We start from the raw sequence: 10,731 nt of genomic DNA on the forward strand, positions 1-10,731 counted from the left end.
AAAATAAAAATGAATTTGTGACCACAGATTACCACAATCATGAATTATTTCTTTAATAGACAAATCGAAATACATCTATATTTATAATTAGGAAGGTACACCTACTAATATTTTAAAGAATTTAATATTAAATTAGACCATTGCAAAAAGGAAACTGTTAAAAAGATCATGTTTTAATTATTTTAATAGAAACTTTCAGAATGTCAAAGTCATAGTGCGTTAAAATTGTAAGAAAATAATAATAATGGAGTGGGGATAATAATAATAATAATAATAAATTCTTTGTTTCGGGGTAACAAGGACGCAATATCAGATTTTATAACAATTTTACAAGAGTAAGGATTGATATAAGGTAAGGATTGAGGAAAAAGGACGCATCCTCCGGATCCCACCATACAAAATACAGTATCATGCTTTTTATGCTTAATTGCATAAATATCGAAATCATCGGGATTTATTACCTTCTTTTCATTTTTTTTCGTTTTTTTATCAAATTAAAATAAAACCATAAATAATTAAAACGAAAACACTGATTATCATATTATCTGTATCATGTCTGATTTCTTTGCGTCAAACTGACACCTTGACAGATGACAAGAGATTGATCTAAAATTTTGTAGTATTTTTCTAAATGCTATAAAATAGTATATTTTTATATAAATATAAAGTTGAAGTACTATAAGGTATTTAGCATTTGATCACCTTTTTCTACCACATACTTAATTTTTTTTATATGCACCTGTTATAAACTTTAAGCGTGATGTAAGAACCACTGTGTTTTGTGTATCTTAGCGAAATTATACTCTTTAACTCCTCAAATGGCAAAGTTTTAGAAATATTTACATGTGTATATTCCAGTAAAGTAACGTAATTTGGAGTAATATTTGCAGATGTTGAAATTCGGAGGGTTAGTAGCTTTGAGGTTAGGATCTCGATCGTCTATAAGGAACTATGCTGGCCCTGGCGCTACCATGTTTAAATCAGATAAAACGGATACTCCCAAAGATATGTCAGACAAGGATAATGTCTATGAAACCCCCGACAAAACTAAAGGTATGTCATAAAGTGGACACAATTCATAAATAACAGATGACTACCAGAGTCATCTGTTATTTAGTATTCTTTTATTTATTGCACAATTCATAAGTATTAATAACGTAATTTGTTTTTGTTTTTTTATTTTATTGCATTAAAAAACAATTGTATTGGAACTTCATTTTTTTTAAACTGCATTGGAGTTTTTATCACTCTGTTGTCTCTTACTATCTTCCGATACCATAATTTTATCATTAAATTGCACTGGTGTGACTTGAATGAAAGACAAACAAGCACATTATTAAATACATTTCAAATATTAATAAGAAAGGATATAAAGTATTTGTTTGATTTATAACACAAACCAAAATTTATACCAACAAGCACTTTACACATCAAATTTAAAAATACATTATTTAAAATTTATTTATTCCTTATCCCAGGTCTCGTTGCGGCAGCTTTTGCCACTCTAAATACACCTGAAAGTGAAATAAGGAAGCCAAGCCCAAAATCTATTAAGATCAGTCGAACACAGCAGCTAGACAATCAAATACTTAAAGCAACTGACGTAAATATGTTACTAGTAGTTGCCGAGAATCCTGTTATCTCTAGACGTCATGCTTTGAAGGTGAATAATTATAAATGCTACTCTTCATCAATGTGAGATCAAAGGATTCCAATTATAAAGCTTATTTACTTTCAATTGTAACATTTCTTAAACAATTTTATTGTATTTTTGGCATGCAATATAATGTATTCTACATATATTCTGGCTTCAGATGGTATCAGTCCTCTCTGAATGGTCTAGTAGCAATAAAGTGAAGTTATCAGACTTTGAAAAGGACCCACGCTTTCTCAAATTATGTCGCATACTGGCCAGGACACCAGCAACTCAGGCCATGGCTTCTTTGACTATGGCTGAAGACTTGAGCACAGTTCTGGGTATCACAGGGGATGATGAGGCTGCTAGACTTATTGCTAATCTATCTTTGCCACAGATGATTAAGGTTTGTATGAATTTTTAATCTGGTATGTAATAAGGCCTATTAAACTACATTCTTTATGGTAATCTGATAGTTATAAGGGTTCATCTGAACGCAGGCTTATGGAGAATAATAAATAATTAAATTGTTATACTATTTTGATTTATAAGAAACATATAATAGATACAGAACACGTTAGAAGTACCTAGTGGGTGGGAAAATGCATATAAGTCTACATGTTATGTCAACCTGGTTGTTGTCAGAAACAACAATAGCAAACAGATTGAAATTATACATTATTGGAAATGTATGGGAAACATTTATAAAGTACTATAAACCATATATACTTGTACTAAGCCAGTGGTCGCCCATTATCGTGTGTTCATGCGTGCGGTTCAGTTGGTGAGAGTTGAGGGTAGTGGAGTTAAATATTGGAAGAAAAAAACAAATCAGCATTAACTTTTTTTCTAAGTGGTTTTGTGATACAAAAAAAACTGTAAAATAGATTTTTTTATATATACAGTGGAAGGCTATAAACACTTCCAGCATGTGGAGCATGATCGGAAAATGTTGCATTAATTAGAAATAGGACCCCTTATAAAAGCAAATAATGTGGTATGGTGTTATGATATGAACACACAGAATTTTGCAATTATTCTTTGTAATATTATATCAGCTCTAGAAATGGAGTGTATTCTCTTATTTTTAATTATGCATTATTATAGTAAGTTAGTTTAAATATGAATGATTTTCCATATTTATAGAATGTTATTAAGAGACTCACTCTAAAATCTTTCGCAGGTAATGAAAGCTCTACAACAAAAAGGCAGACGAAGCACACCTCTGCTTCGAGCCCTCTCTTACAATATAACAAAGCAACCAGAAAATATTGATTTGAAAAAATCAGCTGACTTATTGTTCTCAATGGCCGCGTTAAACTTCCCTGATCCTGTACTTTTGGATAGAATTTGCGGGTGTGTTTAATTTTTCTAAAGGATGTTGTGTCTTGACGAGCAAGACGTGCTTATCCGAAATAGTTTAGCCAAAATTTTGTATGAAAGAGTAGGTATTAAAACGCAAAAAAAACATATTTTTCCTGCTACCTTAATGTCGACTTTTACTATAATATAAATAGAAGAGTTCTTTTATTCAGCATTTCGAAACTAGTAATCCTTTTTTATAGTACACTTAGCTGCGCCCCGCGGTTTCACCCGCGTAAGTCCGTAGGAATATCGGGATAAAAAGTTGCCTATATGCTATTCCAGTTGTCCATCCAGCTGTCTACGTACCAAATTTCATTGCAATCGGTTCAGTAGTTTTTGCGTGAAAGAACAATAAACACACACATATCTTTACAAACTTTCGCATTTTTAATATTATACAGTAGGATTTTATCTCACTAATTGAATATTATCAGTATATGCAGGTCTATTCTAATCAATTTCGCATTATTCACTTAATAATGTTATCTCAAATGTGAAAATACAGGTCTATTGCTTAGTCAGAAAATTTTCTGGCCCAATGATTTCATATAAACGGGAGGTTATAATATCTTTAACAGTTCACTGTACCTTCCAGCGATGTAATAACCAACCTCCCAACAAACAAAGACAAGCCAGCTGTAGTGAACTCCATTGTAGTATCCCTGGGACTCCTAAAGTACCGTCACGAGGAAGCCTTGGCCGCTATAACGGAGTGGATGCAGGCCAATAAAGCGGTTTGCAGACCTGGTGATATAGCATCCACTATGATAACCTTGGCTACATTGGACTATCTGCCACCCAACTCGGAGGGATTTTTTGAGGTAGATTGAGTTTTTGTTTAGTAGTTGAGAATTATGTATGCTATATTTGAAATGTTGGTATAAATAAATTCAAGTGAATAATTTGAAGTGATAGAACTAGTTAAGCTAATTATAAAATATCATAATTTTACTTATTGTAAGTGGTTTCCCTAAAATATAATTTCAATATGGGTATGACAGAAATGCACCAATTTGGGTTAGAGCTGATACTTAAATACTGCTGGGCCGATTATGACCAAAAGGGGATTATGGCCGAAAGGGGACTGACTTTCAAATGAATAAAACCGCATCGGAATCAGTTCATCCGTTTGTAAGCTACAATCCCACAGACAGACACACATACATAAACAGACATCGACATTACCCCATTTTTTGCGTCGGGGTAAAAACAAACTTGTGACGTTTTTCATTATTCATTCGCACAAACAAATAAAACCAGATATAATTATTTCAGACAGCGCTGCAACTGAAGGAGGAAGAGATGACCAAGGCGCTATCGTGGTTGGACCTGGTGTTCTCTCTGCTGATACTGAACAAGGCTGAGCTGCATCACCTCGTGTCCACGCTGAAGCCGGAGTTCATTGATCAATTGCTGTCCGTTGGAGGTATGTTGACCAGCTGGTTGCCCCCCCCCCCCCCCCCCCCCCAATTGAAAAATAATTGAGGTTAGTGTTTTAGGTTTTTTGTGTGATGAATAAATGAATTTAACACTCATAAAAACAGCAAGGCTGCTCAACGTTTTTAACAGTAGGGCCAATCGGTGGATTCACCACCTCTATGACGGGCCATTTACAATTCCTAAGTATTTCAATTATTCTCAGGATATACACAATAAAAACCCAATATTAAGAAATTAATTGATCATAAGGATGTACCTTCTCTAATCTTAAACTACGGTAAGTTATTGCTACAATCAATGTGATTTCTGCCATTGTTTGTCTTTCAATAATTTACTTATGTTAGACGTCAAATCCGATGTTGGTAGTGACGACAAGTCACAAATATTTTGGTCAATTAAGGATGTTCGGTATTTATTTCTTACGTAATTAAGGTCTGAAAAAACCTTTTCACACACATATGGTAGATACAAAATTATTCAAACACTAACGCTAGGTCCGTTATGGCTGGGAATTCACTAAACCGGGATGTATTCTTCAGTAAATCGACTTACAATAGTAAAGAACCTTTCTGCTCTAAAAATTGCCACACCTGTTCTCTGAAGAAATGTTTTATAATTCTGCCCCTTGCAAGCCATCGCACAGCCAGTACAGTTGTAACTCTCCATAATCCCTGATTTCTTCTTCAAATAAGTCTCAATTGATGTCTGTGAAGAGCTTAGGCACGTATGTAATGAATGCAACAACCCAGTAGGGTTCATAATATCATCTAACTCCATATCCCTTCCACACAACGTTTCTTGCGCGGGCCATTTAAAATTCTTTCGCGGGCCTAGTGTTGAGCGGCCTTGTACTAGAGAGTACAAGTTATTTCTGAAATCTATAGTAATACTAGCTGCGCCCCGCGGTTTCACCCGCGTAAGTCCGTATCCCGTAGGAATATCGGGATAAAAAATAGATGTTAGCCGATTCTCAGACCTACCCAATATGCTTACCAAATTTCAGAGGAATCGGTCAAGCCGTTTCGGAGGAGTATGGCAACGAAAACTGTGACACGAGAATTTTATATATTAAGATTTGTGTAAATGTGTTTCTAGACTGTTCAATTGAAATGATTTTTTATAAATACCAATTATATTAAGCTAAAGATTGTGTTTGTTTGCTTAAACGCATTCATCTCAGGAACTACCGCGTTGCGTCCCATAATCCATTTTAACCCATTGAAAATACATTGTCTCGCTGCATCTTTCAGAAATCCCAATCCCATCGCGCCGCAAGCTGATGGCGATAGACGCGTACGTGTGTCTGTCCCAGCCGAGCTCCGCACAGCGGCTGGCCGAGGACATAGCGGTGGGCGTGCCGCTCGCGCACACCAAGGAGAAGGCGCTCTATGTGAACAGCATCATGGACACCTTCAAGAGCTTGGTCTCCGCTGATACATTTCTGAAGAAGGACTGCAATTCGGGCATGGGCTTCTTGTACGGTGAGTGTCTTAATATTAGACATTGTTAGTATTTTCTTGTGTTTGATTTTACGCGAGTATTATACATTTAGAAATTAAAACTTTTTAACGGATTTTAAACGCGATTTATTCATTATATTATTAACCCGACGTTTCGAACACTTAACAGCGAGCGTGGTCACGGGGAGTCTGTCCAGTCTCCATTAAAATCCGTTAAAAAGTTTTGATTTCTAAATTAGACATTGTTTTTCACCTGTACGTTTGTATAGGTTTAATAGATTTGAATTCAAACTTTGTACACTTATCGAACGATCGGTGACAATGCAATAATTTCATGAGTTTGTCTTATTATTATACTGATTAGGAACCCCGGATTTAAATAATATTTATATGTGTTTAAGAGCAAGTGAGTCAATTTAATTGGTTCTGTTATTATGTTTTTATAGTTTTTTTTTATCCTTATATTTTATGTAATTTCGCTTGAAAAAGTACAACAAACAATAAACATACATACGTCCATCCGTACAAACTTTTGCATTTATAATATTAGTATGATAGTAGGATAGGATATGATTAGTAGTAGAATTTTGTAAAGAAATCATAAGAAATTGAAGTTGCGGAACTAGCAAAACAGCTTTGCTTTGCTTGTTTGCGGCTATTGTAAATTGTCTAATTGTGTTTAAGAAATTTTATTCGAAGTACCTGCATTATTTATTATTTAATTATTTTTTTCAGATGCGGAATTCGCCGTCGACTCGAAGTGTCATCCGATACCGTTGAATAAAGCCGAAAATAACAAAAAGTAAATAGATCTTCATGTAAATTGAGAAATTTATATTAAAACTAGCTGCTTACCTGGATCCGCCCAGACTATCTTGAAATATCTTGAAATATCTATTCAATCTTATAATGGCACACAGTACGCAAGTATACTTAAAATCGGTTGAGTAGTTTAGGAGTACATCGCGGACAAACAACGTGCCACGTGGTTTATATATTATAATAAGATTAATCGTGAATTATTCTGTAATTTATAACAAACTAGACGCTCGTCCCGGCTCCGCCCGGATATCAAAATTCCTGTTTCCCAAGGGATCATTTAATCGATATAAAAAAGTATCTTATCACCTAAGTCAGCTCATACTCTGTCCGTATAACAAATTTCATCAAAATCCGTTCAGTAGTTTCAGCGTGATTGACGGACAAACATAAAAAACAATCTTTCATATTTATAATAATTGTGTGATTTTTTTTTACTATATTATCATCCTTTATTGGTACATTTTATGATTTCAGCGCTCACAGGATAGCAGTGCTGGCGTTGGACTATCACGACATGACTCGCAGAGAGTGCGCGCCGCTTGGCGTGTTCCGACTCTATACGAAACTTCTGGAACTTAAAGTGAGTTTATGTTAGAAAGAAAGAGAGAAAGAAAAATTAAGGAAAAAAATGAAAACAAACACCCTGTAACATTTTTCACAAACTGTGTTAATACTGTTTTAAAAACTCGAAACATTTATTTATTTAATGAGTCATCTTATACTGTGTTTGTTACTTCAGAACGTTCTGCGGGTGAACAGATTTTAATAATTATGTTTTTATTTAAAAAGCTGGTATCTTCGATCAGTCGTATGTAAATTCGGTATACTTGCGTCAATTTGAAGGCAGTTTAGTTTATTTGAAAAATGAATGTTCCCGTGTATGTGAAATTAATATAAAAAAAATAACAATTGTTTTCTCCATCCAGGGATTCAAAGTACTGCACGTGCCGTACACGGAGTACAATCCGAAAGATAAGCTCTTAACACGCGTACAGTACATCGAGAAACGGCTGAAGGAAATCGTTGGGTTATAGAACTTGTGCTTGTGTAGATAGATATTATGTTGTGACAATGCGTGTGTATGTGACGTCATTGCGGTTTATATGTGAATCGTTTTGTATTGAGTTGTTTTTTTGATGGTGAATTTGAATGAGTTGTGATATACAGTATGCTCCCTTTTTTTTTTCGATGGACAATGCGCGTAGATAAGCGATGGGAGCTGTACACTTCACAATTTTTATTTTTCATGGAGGTTTTATTGTGAGAAAATAAAAAAAAATGTTCAAGAATGAAAAAGGAACACGCTGTATATGAAATTGGAACTTGTGAAGAAACAAGTTGATAGGACTTTCATGACACATCTGTAGTCTCTGATGATTCGTGCAAAGTTGAACATGTCCACCCATCGCTCCTACCTGAAGATTTAATTGCAGTGACTTGTTGCCCTGCCTTTTTCTCTATAGTAAATGCGTTCGATTGCGGAAAAATATTGCAAAACTATACAATAATAATATATGTAAATATATATATATGTAATAACAATGTAATGAAAAGCATATATAGTGAGGGTATTTGCTAAAATAACCAATCAGAAAAGAACATCAGACCTTACTATCGTAACGACCGTCTACTGAATAATCTGGTTTTTCGTATAGAAATATCGAAATAATTATATACATCTTCTTATTTTACATAAATATATAGTTTAAAAAATTTAACATTTCACAATGTATTTGAAATGCGATTTTTATTATTTAGCAATGTTTGTGACAATGGTTAAGTAAATCGTGTTTAAATCCATTGGCCGGTTTTACAAACTAGATATGTAATTGTAATTTTACGAAATACGTGCATAATATCTCACTTCCTACTAATCCTACTAATATTATAAATGCGAAAGTTTGTAAGGATGTGTGTATGTTTGTTACTATTTCACGCAAAAACTACTAAACCGATTGCAATGAAATTTGGTACGTAAACAGCTGGACAACTGGAATTTTTTTTTTTTTTTTTTTTATGTCACAGTCGGCAATGGAGCTGGTGGGACGCCTGATGGTAAGCGCTACCACCGCCCATGAACATTTGGAGAGGCATAAGGTTCATTGCAGACCTTACGCCTCTACAAATGGATTGCCGACTTTTTGGGAAGGGATTAAGAAAGGATTGGCCATAGGAATAAAGGAAAGGACTGGGATGGGTAAGGAAAAGGATATGGGCCTCCGGCTCCCCCACTCACCGAACGAAACACAGCAAAATGCTATTTCACGCCGGTCTTCTGTGGGGGTATGGTTCTTCCCCGGTGCGAGCTGGCCCAATTCGTGCCGAAGCGTGCTCGACTACCACATATAACATATAAGTCACTTTTTATCCCGATATTCAAACGGGATACGGACTAACTCGGGTGAAAGCGCGGGGCGCTGCTAGTAATTAATGAATAAAAAACCAATAGGAGATTTTTATATCTATATAATTAAAAAATTTGTTTGCGCGAAATATATGACTTTCTTGAGTTTCATTTGTATCTATTTTAAATTTTATTCATGCAATGTTATAATTATCACATCTCACTCTTGTTTAGGGATGAACTTACACACTTGACACTTACTGGCTTGATCTTTGATATAGCATTTTCAATTATTGTCTTGATGTGCTATCAATCATATGAAATATCATTGAATACATAAGATCATCATAAATATAGTTCAACATTTTTGTAACAAAATTTCACAAACCCTTCTATAGAGGCACTATTTGCTATTCATATAATAAATACAATGTACTAAAATGCTCAAACTCTGTCATTGTTAATTCTCTTTACTAATTTCATTCATTTGTAATCCATTTAAATTGCTCCGTTGCGCGTATTTTATAAATGCATACAACATATCATTGCTTTGTTATTAACAATAATTTGTTATAAATATATGAAAGAATTTTTGTTGAAATTTATTTTCTTTTTAGCGTTTAATTTATAACCGATATATTACTGTCCATTAAATACACTAATTGTTAGTTAATTAATTTGAAACATCCGTCTTGATTTTATTAAAATTACTTAAATATAACTAATAAAGGATTACAGGAAGCCAGAAACTATATACCATGGCCTATAATATATTTCTAACTCCGAAAAATATAATATAGGTCTTGTGTAACCTTGTTCAAAGCTGACCGCATTGTTAGTAAATACGACAAAAATTTTTCCTAAAGGGGACTACACGACATAAAAGCGTAAATCGTAAAGGCAATATAGCCTGTGTGCACGCATGTGTGCGTGCGGTGTGTACCGACAGAGCGGGCCAAGAGCTATGCGTTAAATGTATATGTGTGTGCGTGCGTTATTATAGCTCTTGTAGTCCTCTTAAAGTACTCTTTGTCACCTATGTATTGTAGATTTCTAGCAAGTATTGTACAAAGTATGGATGGGTAGAATCGTACGAGGTTAATTAGTATTTATTTGTGATTGTACGTTGTACGATTATTGTGTAATGTTAATAATAAATAGACAATTAAACAACAATCGTTTTATTTAAACTTAACAACTAATACACAGCCTCGTATTATCTTGTTTTCAGTCCTTTTGATACGAAACTGAAACAAAAGAAATGTATTAATTTTTCGTCGATAACGATTTTATATGTTATCATCATTATTCTTGGAAATAATACATGCAATTATTGGGATGATAAGCGCTTTTTTAGTTAAACTAGCAAATATTTAATAAAGTACCAATATTCATAACCGTAAAGGTCCGTTTCATTGATTCCTCATGTGCTAATTCACACGAAATAGTAATGTCTGTATAGTATTATATTATCTGTGGCAATGTTACGCAATAAACTTTGTATTTGAATTTGATGTAAGAGTCGGCAGTTATTGAAAAGCAAAAAAGATTAAGTCAATCGCCTTTGTCACATGTCATGCAATTGGTAACTAAAAACGTTAATGTTTTTAGTTTAATGCAAGGATCCAAGTTTAATCGCATAGTACGTCAAAGAGTTTCAAATG

General features: G+C 34.1%; 2 protein-coding genes across 2 annotated transcripts in view; one reads left to right on the top strand and one right to left on the bottom strand.

Moving 5' to 3' along the window:
• The first annotated feature begins 583 nt into the window (after window positions 1-583).
• On the top strand, window positions 584-8,525 carry LOC119839468 (FAST kinase domain-containing protein 4). The gene is made up of 11 exons (XM_038365737.1): window positions 584-683; window positions 891-1,053; window positions 1,479-1,663; window positions 1,815-2,042; window positions 2,820-2,992; window positions 3,597-3,822; window positions 4,277-4,427; window positions 5,692-5,922; window positions 6,637-6,703; window positions 7,198-7,303; window positions 7,650-8,525. The coding sequence occupies exons 2-11, from the start codon at window positions 891-893 to the stop codon at window positions 7,755-7,757; spliced, it is 1,638 nt and encodes a 545-aa protein (XP_038221665.1). The 5' UTR covers window positions 584-683; the 3' UTR covers window positions 7,758-8,525.
• A 596-nt stretch (window positions 8,526-9,121) lies between these two features.
• LOC119837384 (putative carbonic anhydrase 5) overlaps window positions 9,122-10,731 on the bottom strand; it is a 7,095-nt gene continuing 5,485 nt past the window's right edge. Inside the window, exon 7 of the mRNA XM_038362953.1 lies at window positions 9,122-10,314. Within this exon, the coding sequence (XP_038218881.1) occupies window positions 10,284-10,314 (31 nt within the window). The 3' untranslated portion in view covers window positions 9,122-10,283. The remainder of the gene's footprint in view (window positions 10,315-10,731) is intronic.

The sequence above is a fragment of the Zerene cesonia genome, chromosome 3 (genome assembly GCF_012273895.1).
Source record: "Zerene cesonia ecotype Mississippi chromosome 3, Zerene_cesonia_1.1, whole genome shotgun sequence".
Taxonomy (NCBI): domain Eukaryota; kingdom Metazoa; phylum Arthropoda; class Insecta; order Lepidoptera; family Pieridae; genus Zerene; species Zerene cesonia.